The 19,669-nt window shown below is 47.6% G+C and overlaps 2 protein-coding genes across 13 annotated transcripts in view; one reads left to right on the forward strand and one right to left on the reverse strand.

The window, feature by feature from the left end:
* Positions 1-11,793, forward strand: part of TCTN1 (tectonic family member 1) — a 28,616-nt gene extending 16,823 nt beyond the window's left edge. For 2 of the 6 annotated variants that reach the window (XM_064578351.1, XM_064578356.1), the window contains exons 7-15: positions 294-320; positions 4,503-4,637; positions 5,163-5,288; positions 5,914-5,999; positions 6,531-6,671; positions 8,080-8,242; positions 10,181-10,306; positions 10,725-10,869; positions 11,708-11,793. In XM_064578351.1, the coding sequence (XP_064434421.1) occupies positions 294-320; positions 4,503-4,637; positions 5,163-5,288; positions 5,914-5,999; positions 6,531-6,671; positions 8,080-8,242; positions 10,181-10,306; positions 10,725-10,868 (948 nt within the window). In that variant the 3' untranslated portion in view covers position 10,869; positions 11,708-11,793. Of the gene's footprint in view, positions 1-293; positions 321-4,502; positions 4,638-5,162; positions 5,289-5,913; positions 6,000-6,530; positions 6,672-8,079; positions 8,243-10,180; positions 10,307-10,724; positions 10,870-11,247 lie in introns of all 6 variants that reach the window. The other 4 variants (XM_064578352.1, XM_064578353.1, XM_064578354.1 and 1 more) reach the window with 4 other exon arrangements.
* Positions 10,361-19,669, reverse strand: part of HVCN1 (hydrogen voltage gated channel 1) — a 49,555-nt gene continuing 40,246 nt past the window's right edge. For all 7 annotated transcript variants that reach the window (XM_064578361.1, XM_064578360.1, XM_064578362.1 and 4 more), the window contains 4 exons: positions 17,192-17,296; positions 14,596-14,827; positions 12,507-12,619; positions 10,361-12,162 (listed from right to left, as the gene is read on the reverse strand). In XM_064578361.1, the coding sequence (XP_064434431.1) occupies positions 12,097-12,162; positions 12,507-12,619; positions 14,596-14,827; positions 17,192-17,296 (516 nt within the window). In that variant the 3' untranslated portion in view covers positions 10,361-12,096. The remainder of the gene's footprint in view (positions 12,163-12,506; positions 12,620-14,595; positions 14,828-17,191; positions 17,297-19,669) is intronic.

Consider the following 19,669-nt stretch of genomic DNA (forward strand, 5'->3'; position numbering starts at 1 on the left):
TGACCATGTGGAAAGTACTGAACGATTACACTAAAGCAGGGAGACTTTCTGAGACCAGCTCCATGGGGCTGCTCTATTCTATTAAGCTTCCAATCTGAAGGAAATGAATATAGGAAAGGAAATAATTATGACATAGATACGAAAATATGTAGGCGGCAAGTCTTAAGGAAATTCTGTTTTCCTCTTTATGAAGTCTTTAATAAGATAGTTATGCCCTTTAACCCATGGTCTGAAAAAGCAATACAAATGCTTTTCATTGTACTTAACAAAATTTGTTGTTTCTTTTTGTTTAGGTGCCTGGTTTAAGAACAAAGGCAGAGGTAAGAGTATTTCTTGATGGAAAGTAAAATAGTTTATAATGCACAGTCTTATTTCTAAACCTTTATTTCTAAATCCTAATACACTTAGGATTACAAGGATACCTTACTGCCAGTCACAACATTTGCCAAAAGGCAAACACCAGTGAAATAGGGAAGCTCATAGTAGCAGCCGACCCTTTTGTAATTACCATATAGACAATGGAATACGACTCAGCCGTCAGAAAGGATGAATACCCAACTTTTACATCAACGTGGGACTGGAGGAGATTATGCTGAGTGAAATAAGGCAGAGAAAGTCAATTATCATATGGTTTCACTTATTTATGGAACATAAGGAATAGCATGGAGGACATTAGGAGAAGGGAAAAATGAAGGGGGGGAAATCGGAGGGAGAGATGAACCATGAGAGACTATGGACTCCGAGAAACAAACAGGTTTTTAGAGGGGAGGGGGGGTGGGGGGATGGGTTAGCCAGGTGATGGGTATTAAGGAGGGCACGTACTGCATGGAGCACTGGGTGTTATACGACAACAATGGATTGTGGATCACCACATCAAAAACTAATGATGTATGGTGAATAACATAACATAATAAAAAAGGGGGGGGGCAGATTTTCAAATTCCCTGTTTTTGAAGTTAGCACTTTTTTTCATATTTAAATGGCATAGCTGTGTTGAGAGACAATGGGTGTGATTGGCTTCTGTGCTTTCCCCAGCATCCCTTGAGATCTTCTTGGTCTCTTGTCCAGAGAGCTGGCTAGCTCCCAAGGCGCTATATGTCCCGGGTAGAAGATAGAAACATCTTGCCCTGTGAATGTCCACACTTGTGTAGGGGCGGGACACTCCAGTGTAGCTTCAGGGGTTGAGGTATGGGTGTAGGTTCTGTTGGCCCCGGCTCAGAGGTTCTGTCAGGCTGTGAGCAGGTGGCCAAGGTCTTTCTGTGGCTATGTCAGAGCAAAGGAACATGCATCTACTACCCCTTATTTTTGGGTCTGTGAATACAGTCTCCAAGGAGACCCAAGGCATTGACCTTGTCACAGTCTCCCAGAGCTTATGGGATTGGCTGGCCTTGGTTCAAAATTCAGCTTTGCCATTATTTTCTCCTGTGACATGTGCCTCACTCCCCCAGTTGTCCAGCAGATGGTGAGTGTCGCCCCAGAGGCCTATGTGAAGTTCCAGTGGGAGGATGCACATGACGTGCTCTGTGCAGCATCTGGCGCCCTGGCAGCACTGGGGACAGTGCTCATGCCACCTACTGTACCTGATTTCATTAAGTCTCGAGACACAAACACGTATTTGAGGTAGATACTTGTAAGGAAATGGTCATGTGAATTTGGGCTTCACACTTCCGTGTGTGGGTCTGGATTTCCTCATCTGTGAAGGTGTTTTCAAACTTGTTTTAGATGCAGAGTTTTTTCAAATGTGATCTCAAGCAGAACTCTCCCTAATGTGTAACTTGGATTGAATCCAAAGCCCGTGGTTGAAGCAGGGGTGGGGCCCAGAGCCCTCCACCTGCCCGGCCTTCCCATCTCTCTCCTTTTTGGTTCTTCTGAGGAATCCTATGGCTCCCAGGAACCCAGTTTGAAAACCATATAATAGACTAGCTCTCGAATACCTCCAGCCTCTAAAAAGTGCTTTGATTCTACCATTCAAACTTGAACTGTCTGTGGGGGCGGCAATCCTCTCTGCCTTGTGCAGGCTAGATCTGCAGCGCTAGGGTAGGGCCTCGTAAGTGCTGGGCACTCAGTGGGTTACGTGTTAATTGAGTGAATGCCTAGGAGATTGGTGCAGTCAAGCAGGGAAGGCCTGTTGTGAGGATGATGGGATGTTATGGAAAGGCACGTCCTGTGTGCTGTCACTGTTCTAAGTCCCGTGCGTGTTCGAGGTCCATTGTCTCAGCAAGCCTAGGAGGTAGGTACTGTCGTTGTCACTCCCTGGCACATGAGTTCCAGAGCAGTGAATTAGCTTGCTCAAGGCCACCCAGAGAGGCAGTGGCAGAGCTGGGACAGGAATCCCCAAAGACCTTACTCTCAACCATGACACTGGACGAGCTGTACTGTGTGCCAGACCCCGAGTTCCAAGCTTCACACACCGTTTTTCTTCGCACCCTGTGGCCATGCAGTCCGGAAGTGACGGACTGGGGCTTATAACTCAGCTCTGTGTGATACCAGAGCTTGTGCTCTAACAGACAACATGTCAGCTCATATCAGAGATTTGCTTAAAGTATTTTTAAAAAGTAACTTCCAAGATTTGTTAGATGATGAATATCAAAATTGGATCCAGGTTCCTCATTCCCCAGCCTGTTAGGATTGCCTGGAATCAGTTCATATCTAGTGAACCGTCCGTGAAAGAAATTATGGCTCTATAATTTCATTGTTAAGTATCCTTTAGTTCTTTGCCACAGGGAAGTGTGGAAATGGGATATGGCTGAATAGGACATTCAGGAAACCAGAGTAGCCCTACCATTTTCATTCTGTGACCATTCCAGTGGCTGTTGATAGACCAGAGCAGCTCTTTCCACCTACTCTCATCCATCCGTCTTTCCAAAGCTTGTCTAACCTGGACCCTTTGGTTTCTGCCAAGCACACCCCCACACCACCAGAACGGCTCTGTCAGAGGCTGGTCTGGAAGGGTGTGCATTTTCCTGGAACCCTGCATTATTGCTGAACCAGGGATCAGTAGGTTCAGATAAAGGAATCCAGGGTTGTCTTTTGAGGATGTAAACTGAAGAGCTCATGAGCTCATAGCAAGGGGCTCCCTCTGTAGCTCTTACACCGACCCATAGGGCTTGTTACACGGAGGGTGTTGTGGCGATTGGTGTTGCCCTCCTGCCACTCTTGTCACATGACGGCTTGTCTTTGCCTCCGAACCATGGCACGTTCTTAGAGGTTTGACTTACACGGACAGTTACAGGTGTTCTTGGTCATGGGAGCATGGTACACAATTGAGGGCAAAGTTCAATATAAACAACTAGATACAAGGTAGATTCCTTCCTAAACAGTGGTTTCTAAGTGCTGACATTTAGTGCAAATGTCAGATTTGTTGCACAGTATGAAGAGGCCAGTTCCCTAGAGGGTTGAGCCATTTAAAGGATTGCCTGCTGCTTGTCACTCTGCTGCCAGTGGCCATAAATGAAAGATGTCCTTTAATAGCATTGGGTTATTCAGGACTTCTTGCTTCTGCTTGAAAGACTTGTCTCTTGTTTTCTCTTCCCATGATCCCACCACCTAGTGTGTATGTGTAAGGGTGTGTGTAGAAGTTGTTCATGAATTGGGTCAAGCCTATGTTTAGGGAGGGGGTGGGGGGTGGGGGGCGTGTCCTGGGACTGTGGAGCACGGGCACACGTGTGTACAGAGCGAGTGCATGATCGGTAGGAGCTGTACTGTGGAGGGGAGCATATACACATTGGGTGATATGATGGAGTTGTGAGTGTGTGTGAATGTTTGAGATCTATTTCACATACCATAAAACTCACCATTTTTAAGTGTACAATTCAGTGGTTTGTAGTGTGTTCACAGGGTTGTGCAACCATCACCACTACCTAATTCCAGAACATTTTCATCACCCCAGAAGGAACGCCTGTGCTCATTAGCAGGCACTCCTCATTCTTCTCCAAACCTCTCAGCCTCTGGGCAACCACTAATCTACTTTCTGTCTCTGTGGATTTGCCTGTTGTAGACATTTCCTATAAATGGGATCATGTAATATGTGACCTTTTGCGTCTGGCTTCTTTCACTTAGCATGTTTTCAAGATTCATCTATGTGGTGGAATGAATCCGCCCTTTATTCCATTTTATGGATGAATAATATTCTTTTATATGGATATACTATATTTTTCTATTTATCAGTTGATGGACATTTGCATTGTTTTCAGTTTCTGGCTGGTTATGAATGCTGCTGTGAACATTTGTGTACAAGTTTTTGTGTGAACGTAGGTTTTCAGAGAGAACCACTTTTAAAGTTGTGGTTATATTCTCTGGTATTTCCTATGTAAAGGCATGTACGTATAAATATCTATCTGTATTTTTGCGAGTATACAATTAGAGTGTGCATATTGTTCTTTTGCGTGTTTTTCCCTGCTTGGCAGTGTATTTGCAGAGGTTTGTCTTCAGGTTCTCGTCACTGTGACTCATTCATCTCTGTTGGACAGTGTCTTAGTGAGCCAGCTCTCCTTTGCTTTGCAGATCCCTATCACTGTTCAGTCCATCCTCATTCAGTCTCTGAATAAAACGCTAACCCGACTGGAGGACTCGGTTGTATTGAACCAGACTCTTGTTGAGGCTGGGGATGTTAAAATCTGCACTAATGTCGTTCTTGAGGTACGTACCCGATTTGGCTTGGAAAGCTGAGTCTGTGTGTGGCAGACTCAAGCTGTGTGGTCCTGAGGGGGTAATTGGACGCCCTCCAAAGGGGGTTCTGGCCTGTCCTGAGGTATTGGTGTTCTTGGCTTGCCCTCCTGCTTGCCGGTACACCGTGTCATTAGAGGATGCTTCCTTAAGTAAGGTCTCTGAAATAATTGCGTGTGATTTTTCTCCACAAACCTAGAGACTTTCACGAATATGTCAGAATTTGTTTTTTGTTGCTTTTAACACATTTCCTCTGCAGAGATTGATCACACTCTGTTCAAACCTGCTGATTTGGAATTCATATAACTAGGTACAGAGAGGCTCAAATGACCCTGTCAGCTGGGGGTGGTGCTGAGGCGTTACCTCCTGAAATCTGATGGGACAGGAGAGAAAAGCTTCTGTGAGTGGAGAACTGGGAGAGGATTTGCCTCCTCTGTGTATTTGGAGTTAACTGATGTAGCAGGCACAGGTGTGTGTGGAGTGCCATTGTGTTTTCAGGTCAAGTACAGCCTCACATACACAGAGGCAGGGGAGATAGCGCAGGCTGGCCTTGCTCTCCTTCTGGGGACAGTGAGCGGGCCAGTGGTTCCACTCGAGCAGAAGTTTGAAATTCATTTCATTCAGGTAAGTTTGATCACTTTTGTACACGTATTTATTTATTTATTTTTTATAGGATGATAATGTTTTTTTAAAGAATCTTTTATTTATTTATTTGAGAGAGAGAGAATGAGAGACAGATAGCAAGAGAGGGAAGAGGGTCAGAGGGAGAAGCAGACCCCCCGCTGAGCAGGGAGCCCGATGCGGGACTTGATCCTCGGACTCCAGGATCATGACCTGAGCCGAAGGCAGTCGCTTAACCAACTGAGCCACCCAGGCACCCTGTACATGTATTTAATTGCAAGTAAAAAAGTCATAACTTCTTAGTGAAAAAAAATCTGTTTAGAAGTCTTAACTATCTATCCACTTTTACTAAACAAAGGGCTTAATGTAGCATGTGTTTGTAACAAAATCAGGCAGAGTCCTTGTATCTTTTTCCTTTCCGGGAATAAGATTCTCTTCCATGCGAGCTCATTCTTTTATAGAATGATGTACTCCTACACTCAGCAGATATATTTATAGTTCTGAGTAGGGGGAGAAATTCTTTCATTTGTTGGAAATCCCAGATTTTACTGTGAAAAGTGTTTTATTTTCACCCTATTTCCTTATTAAAATGAGAATTATTGGGGGGCATTTCTGCATTGTCTTTCAGCAAAATACAAAGCCAATTCCTCTCAGTGGAAACCCTGGTTATGTTGTGGGGCTCCCATTAGCTGCTGGATTTCAGCCTCAGAAGGGATATCCTTTTTGGTTCTGTGGAGAAGGCTGATTTCCCTGTCCACGTGTGTGTTTATTGCTGAGGGTCCTGTCGGCTGGAGGTTCGTTTGGGCCAGGACTTCTCTGGGTGGCTCTGGTGGGTGGTGGGTCTGTTGCACAGCAGATGGGGCCGTGTGGACACTGGTGGTTGGGAGTGGAACAGCAGGGCCCAGGAAAATGTGGTTTATAATGAAAATCTTAGGACAGAAAAGTTGACAGACTTTTAGATATATTTAATTACATACTCAAGCAGAAACTCTTAAATTTAGTAATTTCGGAAAATTTGGAATGATTTTGGAGGAACAGTTTCTGAGGATTTTTCTTCTGAGAATCTACTACTCAAGGAAAATAGAACTATTTTCTGCTCTGTCCTGGGAAATGACTGTCAAGATCGCAGAGGCCCAGAGAAGGTTATTTGGGTTTCACTCCTGTCTCATGTCACACATTTGTCACCGTGTCCTGAGAATCAGACTGCCTTAGTACTGGGTGATTGTCCCTTAACTTTCTGTGAATATCTGGGATTATTCAGACCATGAACAGATTTGGACAACTTACTATTCTTCGTAGCACAGCCGAGCAAGACTGCTTAGCAGTCGAGGGGATCCGGACCCCAGTATTATTTGGTTATGATATGCAGTCTGGCTGTAAACTAAGGTAAGAGAGGAACTTGCTGCTTTTGGAACTTGTCTGTGTTGATCAGAAAACAAAGCATTCCTACTCTTCCCCATTTTAATCAAACCTCTGCATCAGCCAGCGAGTGCCTGTGAAAGCCACAGTGTGACCTGTTAGCACCAGTGACAGTACTTCTGTTTTCTAATTTTAATTTTCACAGCCATAAACCATTTGTCATGATTCAAAGGAAAACTGTTGCAATCATTTTTCTTATCAGACATGGCAGGGTAAAAATCCCAAGGCTTTTGTAGGTCTTAAGGTTGCACAGCACTTGAGTTCACAGTAAAAATACTTTGCTTGGAAGTTCTTCCTGTATTTCTGAATTTTAATATACGTAGTGCAACAAACCCAGTGAGAAGAAGCCTGAATGTGATCTCTGTTTTTATCTTTTTAGCGTATACAGAGTGTAAGGTATCAAACAGCCCTGCATGGCTTATTATAAAGACACCAGCTCTTACCTTCATTTCCCCCACTCTGCAGGTGATCACTTGCAACTCCTGTAGCTGAGTTTTTGGAAATTTACTCCCAAATCTGTCAATAACTTATATGTAATACTATTTCCTCACACTTTGGTTTTATGAATTGTTGAGTTCCCACTATGGAAGGCAAGGATTTGGCTCTTTCCCCTTTCTTCCCCTACCCCTGCCATCCAGTCACTTCCCATCCCTACTTGCCCCCAGGGTAATTACATCATTGTTTTGGTTAGACCAACAGATACTATTTATATTATTGGTTCTGATCCCTTTAGAAATAGTTTTTTTTTTTTTTTTTAAGGAATTGACAGAGAGATAGGCAGAGTGGCAGGCAGAGGGAGAGGGAGAAGCAGGCTCTCCGCCGAGCAGGGAGCCCGATGCGGGGCTCGATCCCAGGACCCCGGGATCATGACCTGAGCCGAAGGCAGTCGCTTAACCAACTGAGCCACCCAGGTGCCCCGGTTCTGATCCCTTTAGACCAGAATTTCTCAGAGGGTGTTCCTTGGATTACATTTCTGAAGAGTCAGTAGGGCTATGTCTGTGGTCCAATTAATATGTTTGAGGAACACCAAATTAAAGTCAAAACACAATTCCTTACTGTAAGGACTTCTCAGAGCCCTTATATGCCAATGTGCTGCAGGAGGGACATGGGCATGCAATATTTTCCAAACTTTTGGCCACAGAACTCTTCTTGTACAGAGCCTCTCAGTGGAACACACTTTGGGAAACATTGTTTTGTTTCTCCCTGGCCAACCAGGATTTCTCAGAGTTAGAGACACTTTGGCTTCTGTCAAATAATCCGTTTGGAGAGAGAGAAAATAAAGCAACCGGAGAGGGCATGCCTGTTGTTGAGGCCTGGAGAACTGTTGGAATGAACAACAGCCCCATTCCATCGACCTCTTTTTCCTTCCCAAAAGACTGCCCAAAGCCATCACGTGCCAGCTCGCAGTGCAGAAAGTGAAAAACCTCCTGAAGGGCCAAGGCTTCCCAGATTATGTGGCCCCTTTTGGAAATTCGCAGGCCCAGGATGTGTTGGACTGGGTACCGGTCCGCTTCATCACCCAGGCATCCCACATGAAGGTAAGGGGGAAGCTGAAGGCCACGCGCCAGTGGTCTCTCCTCCTCCCACTGCTCCTCCGCCCTGTGGGGAGGTAGAGGCAGCTGGGGGAGCCACCTGTTGAGGAGGCAGATGGCTCTGGGTAGGAACTCAGGCTTTGTTATCAGATGGGCCTGGGTCTTGAAAACTGATTTTGTGCTTTGTTAGCCCTCTTGCCTTTGAGGGTTTGAGCCTGTTTCCTCAGCTGTGAAATAGGAAGTGAGAGCTATATAGTATCAGCCTCGTGGGGTGGTTGAGTTAAACGAGGTAACATTTGTGGGGCCTAGTGGTTGCTCCAAACATGGGGACTCACCACCATCCTGACCATTCCCACGATCATTGTTGGTGTGACATGAGGCATTATGATAGGACAGAGTGTGAGGACTGTGGCAGGAAGTGAGACTCCTCCAGTCCACATCACTGCCCCAGCCATTGTTCCCTGGTCTATAAAGGCAGCCCGCATGTGAGAGCTTTCAATTCCAAAGTTCCCCAAAGAGTTTAATGGAAGTTGACATCCTACAAAGAGGTTCCTGATCACACGTGATTCCTCTGCCCACCTTTTTCTTTTGTCTCAGCCATCAGAGTGTGGGCTGGTCCCCATCACTGGAGGCGTGCTCTCCGTCTTATCCTTTAATTGCCCAGCTTTTGTGTCACAGCTTCTCAGGCCTCTCATCTGCTTAGCGTATTTATAGCAGGGGGACAATGGGGGTGAGCACCCACTCTCCAGCTCTGATCCGGCCCTCCTCCAGAGTCCCCAGCAGAGACCCAGGATTACTCGGTCCCTGCTGTTCAGCTGCTCAGTCTTGGCTCAACGCTGCCACTTCAGTGAACCAGGCATATTGCTTCTGGCTTCTCAGAGATAGGTTAAGACATTGTTACTACCCCCTCAGAAGGGAAGACAGGTTGGGAGGAGAGGCAGTGCAGACATTTGCATTTTCGGGGTCTGTGCTGTGCAGGGAGCTCAGAGGGCCCGGGGCGGGTTTTGTACCTACCTTGCGGGAAACTCCGGTGGCAGCAGACCCGCGCGCAGGTGCCAGGCCCAGCTTCCCTGGGCTGTGTGTTGCCTCTTCTCCAGCCTGCAGCCTTCCTAAGAGGCAGTTCCCAGCTAAGGAGTTCCACCAGTGCCTTTTTGGCAGGCACCAAATTTAGCAGGCTTGCTTGCTAGCTTTTCATGCCCTGAAGAGGCATATTTTAAAAAGCTTGTTATTGTGGGGAAATTTCAAACAGACACAGAAGTAGAGTATTACAGTGGAATTCCTTCTACCTGTTGGGCTGCTTCAGCGGTCCTCGCATTTGCCCACAAACACGAAGTAAAGGCAGGGAAAGGGTTGGGAAGGTCCCCTCGGCCACTCTTCCCTGGGGCAGAGGCCTCAGGCCCGCTCCCAGGTCTCAGCTCGGCTCACACGGAGAGTTAGTATCTTACAGACTCGGCTGTATACCGCTGTGTAACAGCTTAATCGCCAAGTGATGAAATCAGAGAAAGCATTTACATTTCCTCTGGGTGCATTTTAACGTGATATGCAATTAGGTTTAATTTCTATGACTCCTGCCATTCCCCCCCCCCAACCCCCCACCCCATGCCAGCTTCTCCCCTCAAGAATCTCTGAGCTGGATGAAGTTGGGGCCCAAGGTTCCATGGTTTGGTGTTGGGATCGCCACAACTTCCAAGTAATGCTGGCCTCTAGAAACAGGAGAGGTTGGAAAAATGCTGCTTTCGGTGTTAAAATATTTCAGGAGCATCGAGTACTTTAAAATACGTGCTCTCAGCTGTTTTTATCTGAACTTCTAGAGTCTCTTCACTGTCTTGTTCAGAACATTTTGTATTATGTGAAACATTTTATAATTAAAACTTTGAACTGCAGATTAAGTTTGACATGAGGTTGTGTAATGTTCAGATTGATTAATGGCATTTTGTTGTGCAGGATTCTTGCCAGCTCCCGATGGCTTTGGTGATAGAAGTGAAGTGGACTAAATACGGGTCCTTACTGAATCCACAGGCTAAAATAGTAAATGTGACTGCAAGTCTCCTCTCATCCTCCTTTCCTGAGGTAGGTCTAACTTGGGTTTCAAGGTGTAGGTTAAGACATAAGTCCAGACAAAACTCAAGTGTGATAGTGAAATTTATTTTGTGAAAAAATTATTGAAATTTAATCTGAATTCTTAAAACAGTTCAGCATTAGAGAAAACCCACTGACAACAGTTGACTTGACACCAGCATTCTTGTTTAGATTTGATCTTTAAAATTCTTTGAAAATGGAGTTGTGGCCGACATTGGTGGGTTAGGACAACCTAGGTAAAAACTCTCTCACTCAAGTGAGTGGCTGAGGCCGCCTCTACATGCCTAGGAGATGCACTGACCGCGGTCACGTGAGGAAGGTTCCAGAATGCGGCCTGTCCCAGCTTTGTTATTCCGAGTGCAGGAGCGCACACTGGAAGGCAGGGCTTGCAACACTCTTTTTATTACAGACCAACTCAGGAAATGAGAGGACGGTTCTCCTTTCCACTGCGGTTGCTTTTGTGGATGCATCTGCCCCTGCGGAGGCAGGCTTCAGAGCTCGGCCAACCATCAATGCCAGGCTGCCGTTTAATTTCTTCTTTCCGTTTGTTTGACGTAAGTTGTTAATCACCTCTAGAATTGAATGCTCTGGGGCCTGGGCTCCCTTGGACACATCCTGGTATTCTACCTCTGACCCGTGGGGTTACCCTCAGACCACACACTTCCCCTCTTCACCCACTCCCCTCCTTTTGGAAATTTTATTCCCCTTTGTTTGACCTTAGAATGGGGCACCATCTGGTCTTGGTGATTTCCAGTACTGTCAGCCATGTAGGTCATGTGCAGAAACCAAATTGCACCTTTGGGAAGATTGTAAAGGGGACAGACCCAGAAGTAGCTCAGGTGTTGAGGGTTTATCCAGTTTATGCATCCTCTTCTTCAATGTGAGTTATTTTTAAAATACTCATTGTAGTTCAGGTTTTCTTTCCTTTTCAGGCCCCATGGAAATGAATACAAAAATAGCAAAGTATTGTATGTGAAATCATGCGTGCGAGTAGAGTACTCGGCCTCATGAGGGGATCTTCCCCCAGTGTCATCTTCATTACATGGAGTCTTGGGTCTAATTGCTGTTTCTGTGGCAGGCACTGGAGCTCTCCATCTCGTGGTCTGTATGGGATGCTACAGAGTGGTTCCAAGCAGTTGATGCTGGAAAGAATAGAGTAGGAGGGCCCGAGGGGAGGAGTTTCTTTTATACGTTAATTGTACAGTAATTGAGAAAAACGTTGTCAGGTGGCAGAACAAGGTAGAGCCAGTTAGAAGCTGGAGGCTGCAGAGGAGGGGGCTGGGTACCTGAGAACAACCTCTCTGGGGGAATCTGCACGAAGAGGAGCTGTTAAGACTTTTCTAGAATGGGCTAGTAGCTAAGGTAGCTTCCTTTTTTTCTTTTGTCTTTCAGAATGCTCATATGAAATGATGCACTGGTTCCTCATACATGCGAAATGTGAAAAGTACATTTGATGAGATTAAATTTTATATACAAGTTGTCCAGCTTTGTCCTTCATTTTAAACAAGAGTCAATTGTTTAACATGAGAAAATATAGTTTGTGATACATTGTGAAAGGGGGTGAAAATGGGATGGGAAGCTCTTGGTCACGCCAAGAAAGAACGAGCCTTCCCACAGACTTTCCTCCTCAGCCCCCCAGAATCTGAGCTGGGTGGGGGCGAGGCAAAGGCATCAAACCAAACCTGTCCCCGAAACGGCCCCAAGAGGGGCAGCTGTCTTTCTCGTCAGCGGCACAAGCCCGAGAGGCAAGGGTCTTCTCTTCGGGATGGAGCAGGCAGTGTCTAGTTGACCTCAGCAAGAAGTCCATGCTGTCTCAATAGCTTGTTCAGCCTTTCAATTTCTTGTTCCTGTCATTACAAAAGCAGACAGATAACTCCGTTTACCTTCTGCGCCTCACCAGGGATGTGGGAATCATTCAGTGGGCCCCAAGGGTGCAAAACTGAATGAACGCTATACTCCCCGTGGAGTCTGCCAGCAGAGCCCGCTACGGTCAGTGGGGGTCTAGTGGGTGCTGGAGTGACAAGAGGTCCTCAGTGGAGGGGTACCTGGCACAGCTCTGGGGAAGGAGGTGATGCTAATCTGCAAGAACAAGGAAGACTGAGCCAAGGGCAGCATCCGAGCAAGGGCCTCGTAGGGAGAAGCACCGTACTGAAGGCAAACAGATGGCATTTGCCCAAAAGTGTCTTCTTACCTTCTCAGAGCAGCTGAATTCAAGGTGTTGGATCTTGGCGGCCAACTGTATATTCATCTGTTTTAACCTCAGCAGTTGCCGTTCTGAACGTGTCTTAACTGAGATAATTATTCCTGTAAAATAATTGAGGGTCTCAGTGATACAGGTTTCTAATTGAACCACTTGAAAAAAAACCTCTGTCTTCCTTCTAAGTGTATACAGTTGGGAAGAATGGTGGCAGACAAAACAGTCCATCGCTTAAAGGCATCAGAACCAGGAAGGTCAGATTTTTAATTTCTGAGCTGCTCATTAACCAGTTGTGAAATATTTCCCTTTAGCTCGCGTGGGCTAAGAAATCCTTTATAGTCACTTGACCAGATGAGTGTTAAACTCCTTCATACAGCGCTTGTTCACGACAGAGGCTTAGCACTTAGCAGCACGTCCATAAAAGCCACAGAAGTGCAAGGCTGGAAATGCTCAAGCTTAGCCTTGGGATTGTCACTTTCCCAGTTTTCTGCCTCCACAGCTATGGCCAGTTCAGCTGTCGAGCGATCAACTAAGTCTTGGCCGACAGAGGGGTCGTCAGCCTTATCTGATGGCTCCCCAGAGCCCACACCACGGTGCGGACGTGGCCGCACAAGACTATGCCGCAACTGGGGATGCTCTGCGCCATCCGAGTAAGAGTGACCACGTCTGGACTCAGTGGTCGCGAAGCCCAGGAGCACCGGCCCCTTGTGACCCGCATTCTTGGTTGTCTGAGTCCAGTTGAAGCGTCTGTTGCTTTTTCAGACCTCTCATGTCCTGCCACGAAATTTGAATAGCAGTGCAACAATGGGCATTAGGCAGGCTATGGCCTGCTACCATTCAGACAAAGAAAATGCACAAATCTCAGGTGTTTGGTTTTATCTGCAAAGCAGATCTCACCATGGTGTGATAACGAGAGTAAAGGGTAGTAACTGCATTCATGAATTGTTCATGGGCATGGTTTATCCACCTCCGTGGTACATAATCTTTGCACAGAGTATTTTTCTGTTTGATGAATAATCAGTTAGCATAAGCATATTCAGTAGTAAGTGGAAAGCTTCCTTTATGTCTTTTGACAGAGCCCAAATGAATACTCTTAATGGGCTTTCATCGGAAGATCTAAACCGGCTCCTCAAGCCAGGGGGAGCCCACGGTGCCCACAGGCAGAGCCCCTCACCCAGCCCTGCATTGGAGGTGTGACACTTGCCCTGCCAGCAGGGGAGACCGGATAGGACTCACTGGGCTGCCAAGCGAAGGAGCCCCGTGGCAGACAGGCCCGCCTCACGCATTCTCCTGGCAGTGCGAGAGTCTGTCGTGCTGGGCCCTCGTCTAGCGATTCCCAAACCCGGCTGGACACCCAAATCACCTGGTAGCGCTTCAAAAACAGACCCCCGTGAGGGTCTACGCCAGACTTCCAGAAGCACTGGAGGTGAGTCTGACGCGGTGGGTTCACAGACGCATTTGAGCACCTCTGACTAGAGTTCACTGAGAGCTGAGCAGTTAACAGCAGAAACGCGGCCTCTCAGAAACAGAGCCTCCCTGCACCACTAGGGTGTGTGTGAGGAATGGGATCTTTACCTGAAGTACAGTAGAGCTTTATTTCCCCAAGTGTGTTCTCTAGAGCCAAAGTCTACAACATGTTAACAGGTGTTGTTTCCCCAGAAGTGTCCACTTGGTCAGTTTGGGGAACTCAAGAGTTCTAAGGCTTCCTCATGCCAACAAGTGGTGCCCCTCCCAGGGGGATGGGGTTTGGTAGAACATTCTTCAGGAAACACCAAATTAAAGACAAAGGTGCTCTGGGAACCAAGCTGGAGGGGCTTAATCAAAGATTCATCTGACCCTTTCTGTAAATACCTTAGAATAATCATGAGAACAAGGCCTAACGGAGAAAGGTGGTTCCTCTTAGAGCGTGTGTAACTTGGTGTCAGTTTGCACACAGAGGCGGTGGTGGGACGCCGAATCAGACCACTTCATTTTTCTCTAGAAAACACTAGCCAGGAGGAGGAGGAGCCATGACACCTGGGTCCCCTCCCGGGCTCTGCCCCGCCGGCTGTCCCTCTGCGGCCTGGGGGTACGGGGGACATACCATTGATGATCCGGGCCACCCGCCACAGCCGGAGCAGAATCAGCAGGCCGAGAGCCTCAAACTGGTGCTTCTGGAACAGGAGGACGAAGTCGAGGATGAAGGAAACCACCACCACAATGGCATCCAGGATTTCAAACTTGTGGTGAAAGAACTCCATGCGGAAGACAAATAATTTAAAAAAGATCTCCATCATAAAAAAGGTCAGGATGGCAAAGCTCATGTAGTGGAACACCTGGAGAAAACAGAGGGGGCACAGTGAGAACAGATCCAGGGCTGGCCACAGGCTGGGGCAGGGCATGCCCACGAGCTGGCCTGGAGAGCCACCTGCCTGGGCACAGAGTGAATACATTCATCTGACCCATCCCAGACTCCAGCGGCACTGTTCTCCGCCTGGGGCCACGACTGGGACACCACAGACAGGGGCTCTGCTCCACCCTGGGAAGGGCAGTGGGACAACGGCAGGTTGAAAACCTCCCCCGTGCACTTCGGCCCCGTAATTCCAATGCTAGGATTTCATCCCACAGCTATGCTCACACCAACACAAAGGCATGTTGTAGGGATCTTTGCTGCAGCATCATTTGCAGACAAAAGGTTTTCTACATTGTTTGTAGAATAGAAATATCTACTATATGGAGGTACAAATACAGTACCTCCATACGGAGTGCTATGCAATTGTTAAAGACCAAGGCTGACTCCCGTGTATTGACTAAAAATGATCACCAAGGTAGATGGTAATTGAAGAGGTTGCCAGATCTTGATTTATAAATACTAGTTTTCATTAAAGTAACCATTTCCATTCTAGGAGAGGGAAAATACAAAGTGAGCTGGGACATTATCTTGGACCAGAAAGCAAGGAAATGCTCAAAGACTACGGAGTCCTGTTAAAAGGATATAGCAGTCAGCCTGAAGAGAGAGTGATCAAATTTAGTAGGACAATTTGGACCCTGAACTGAATGGCTATGATTGTAATACACTGAATAAAAAAAAAAAAATCCATGAGTCCTTAGTGATACATACACATATGGGGAAAAAAGGAAAGCTCTTCTATGTATATCTATCTATCTCTCTATATAAAACCAACAAAAAAACCCACCTACCAGATGTGAAATGAATGATAGAAATCTCAATTTGCATCTCCCAGTATATTCACTGACTCAGACAGTGACCATCAGGTGGATGCTAATTGGGGAAGAGGATCTTTGGAGGGTAGTCCAGTGTCACTGTGCAGATCATTTCTAACTGCAAAGGGAAAGTGCCCCTGGACAGTGGAACAGCTCACATTTACTACCATCCGTGATCCCAGCGAGTATCATTGATAGCGATATGCCCTGCTATAAAGAAAACAGCCCACCAGCCAAGCACTCTTGCTCATTGAGCCTCTAGACCTAACCCCTGGTGTACAGGGAATAAGGGAACAAGTTGAAGGACCTCTGGGGAAACAGACAAATCCAGAACATGGGACATCCTACGAGATGACTGGCTGGACTTGGGGGAAAAAAAGGTGGAAGGACTCTTCTAGATTAAAAGAGCCTGAGGAGATATAACCAAGTATTGTATCAGAAGTCCAGATTCTCTTGGGACAAATGAGGAAATTTGAATATAAACTGGTTATTATGGAATTATTGATAATTTTTTAGGTGTGATAATGTGATTACGGTTCCGTAGGAGAAAGACCTTATCCTTAGGCATATTGAAGTATTTGTGTCCTGATGTCTAACTTACTTTCAAATAGTCAGAAATACATGGGTGTGTTTGTGGATATATATAGAGAGAAAGCAAATGTAATGAAAAGTATATTTGCCATTTTCATAATAAAAAGTTGAAGGGAAAAAAAAAAGTTGAGGAAAAAGGCACAAGACAGGGGCACCTGGGTGGCTCAGTCGGTTAAGCATCTGCCTTCGGCTCAGGTCGTGATCCCGGAGTCCTGGGATCACACCCGGAGTTGGGCTCCCTGCTCAGTGGGGAGCCTGCTTCTCCTTCTGCCTCTGCCCCTCCCCCTGCTTGTGCGCATGCTCTCTCTCTCTAATAAAAAAAAAATCTTAAGAGAAAAAGACAGTACAGCAGGTATGTCACTGATGGTGTTAAAAGCAGAGGGAGAGGAAAAATATTCATCCATCTGTGGAAGGACTCAGGCTGGCCACAGAAGAAAAACTAGCAGCTGCCTTGGGAAGGCTGGACAAATGTCTGGGATGGGCTCAGGCAGCAGCTGTGAATTGAAGAATAAACAGTGGGCAGACCTCCAGCACAGGGACCACGTCAGAATGTTGACAGGCCGAGAAATAGCCCGTCTGCTGCCGAAGATGGGACAGTGTCCCTGTCTTGGTTAGATCCTCCCTCTAGAAGCAGTGACACACCTCAGCTCAGTGGTCTAGCACCACTCGAGCTTCAAGCCATCAAGTGAAATGAGGTTTCCTGCTTATAGCAAATGCTTGTCTATAATTTGGAAAGAAGACGTTTTCCCTGCTCTTTGGTTAAAAGCACCCAGTCAACTTAGTCTGTTAAGGACTTGCTACTCCCAGGAGGGTGCTATCTGCCCCTCTCTGCCTACCTCAGGAAAGGTGCAGGGAATGGTATTCAAGGGCTGCCAGCACCCTACCTTGGCGGCATAGTCATTCTTGTCAAGCTCGATGATCTTCAGGTCCAGAATGAGCTCGGCGAGCACCAGGAGGGCATCCAGAATGACCAGGCAAATGATGATAACCTGCAGACCAAGGGAAGGAGTGAGAAACCGTGAGACCTAAAACGTGACCCTCCTTCCATCTTTAAGGGCCAGAAGCATCTAGGGGAAACCACTGGGTGAAGATGCCAAGGATGGGAGGCCGCTGCCCACGGCCGCGCACCTTCCAGGCCTATTGGCCCCCCGGGCAGTGCCTGTCCTCCTAGAGCTGTTCTGCCTGGCTCACTGAGTGACAGTCACCACCGGTCTTTCGTATTCATTCACTGTCTCTCAGCATCTCTCAAGCCAAACTGCTAATTCCTAGATGGCAAAAAAAAAAAAAATTTTTTTAAGTTTTAATTTTCCTATTTCTGGAGATTTACTTGCCAGGGTACACCCAGAACAGATGCTCAATAGATAATTAAAAAGATCCGCCTCAGAGATCTGAGTCATGGAAGTCCCTCCAGGGACTGCCTGCCTTGAGGCAGTTGGATTAAGTGATATCCACTGTGCAGACGGCACAGCTTCTGTCTGGAACCGTCAGTCCCGGCCCCGGCTCGCGCGGGCTTGTCGGGGTGCAGGGCGGATGGAGTCCGAGCTTTCCTGGGGACCGAGGAGAGGTGTGAGAAAGCCCATCTCGGGGGCTCTGCAACCTGCCGGTGGAGGAGGCCGGTGGGGACCAGGGTGCCAGGCGTGTGTGCTCTCACCGATGGTGGGGGGCCCACGGGGACAGAGGTGGTGGAGACGCTGCTGGGGGCTCTCATGGCAGGGTGGGGGTGATGGTGTTCGGTGGTGGAAACAGCAGCAATGCGAGGAACCCCAACGGCCACCCTGTGACCCCTCTCTTCCCTTGGGAATTCTGGCCCCCCATTGCCTCCCTGGGGCCCTGCTGCCTCCGTCAGACGCGCTCAGGTAGATTCTGCAAGTTAATCTGCCGTTTTCCGGCGGCGCCTGCACTCTCAGGTTGAAACCAACCAGGCCGCCGTAAAAATGGACTAGGAAACCTTCCGACCATTTCAGCCCGTAGCTAGTCACTTCAGTAACTCAAGCGTTTGAGGACGTGGTTTACTGTGAAAATTGCATGGCAAAGTAATGACGTTTTCACACATATCCAAATTCAGCAGCTCGATAAAGATTCAAGCCTCCGGCGGGTGGTTTTTCCTTTTTCTTTCTTTCTTCATCCTTGGTTTTATTTTAGAGCTAACGGGATGTGAGAGCTCATCTGGTCTAAAACCAAGGCACAGAGACATTAAAAACGGAGTGAATATTCAGCCAGAAAAAGGAAGCAGCCCTGACACGCGCCACAGCGGGAAGGCCTGGAGAAGCCACGACGCTGAGAAAAGCAGCCGGACCCAGAGCCTGCGCGGCGTCGGATCCGCTTCTGTGAAGAGGCCAGGGCAGGCAGATCCGTACACACAGAGAGCTCATCAGCGGTTCTCAGGGCCTGGGGGCCCGTTGTTTGCTGGGTACCGGATCTCCTTTTGGGGTGATGGGAGCATTCTGGAACGAGACGGTGGTGGTGGCTGAACAGCATGTGAAAGTGCCACATAAACACCACTGAATTATTCGCTTTACAATGACCAACTTTATGTGAATTCCTCCTCAATTAAGAGCAAGACAGACCGACCCCGGGTCACAAAACTACAATGCTTGCGTCCCAGTCCTGGCCTCTGTCAACTAATCCCCAGAATCTGAATTTGCCACTTCACAAGGCAGTGCTATTTCTGAGAGGAGTCACGTCACAAAGAGAAACGCCGAGAATTCAGGGAAGCTGGTTGACTCCACGTCCCGATGGGGCAAAGAGGGCCGGGCCCAGCCGGAGAATGCAGTGGTGGGGGGCGCCGGCTACGGGGCTGCCAGCCCCAGGCCAGCTCCCGAATTAGCCTCGACCCTGGGCACATCTCTCAAGACCCATGAGCCTCCGGTGTTAACGCTAAGCTTCAACGTCCTCTTGGAGAAAATGGGGTTGACCACATTTTCCACCCTAGATTGACAGTGGGAGCATGACATGAGGTAACACGTGAAGGGTACTTATCCAGGACTCCGCCATAGTGAGCAGGTAATGAAGTGAAGCTCCTTGACCTTCATGACTATCCTCCCCTGGCTCAGCTCCCCTGTCCACCCATGGATTCCACAGAGGCCCAACACACTCTGTATTCTCTCCCTTGCTTGTACCATCCTATGTGAGAAGTGATGGCAATTAACTATGTATCAGGTCACCTAGGCTGCCTCAAACCATGGGAACAGGTAGAGAGAATGCATCCGAGAAAGGGATTCCAGAATCCTCTTGCACGCTGATTCTACCGGCTGAGATCAAACCCCTGAACTGGTATCCCCGCTCCATGGTGGTCCCCCTGAGCCCCTCTACAAATCTAGTCCTGTCGCTCCCTCCCACCCATACATGTCGATTTTCCGTGG

This window comes from Mirounga angustirostris, unplaced genomic scaffold (genome assembly GCF_029215605.1).
Source record: "Mirounga angustirostris isolate CCGP_5_RB_7025 unplaced genomic scaffold, mMirAng1.0.hap1 SCAF_14, whole genome shotgun sequence".
NCBI lineage: Eukaryota > Metazoa > Chordata > Mammalia > Carnivora > Phocidae > Mirounga > Mirounga angustirostris.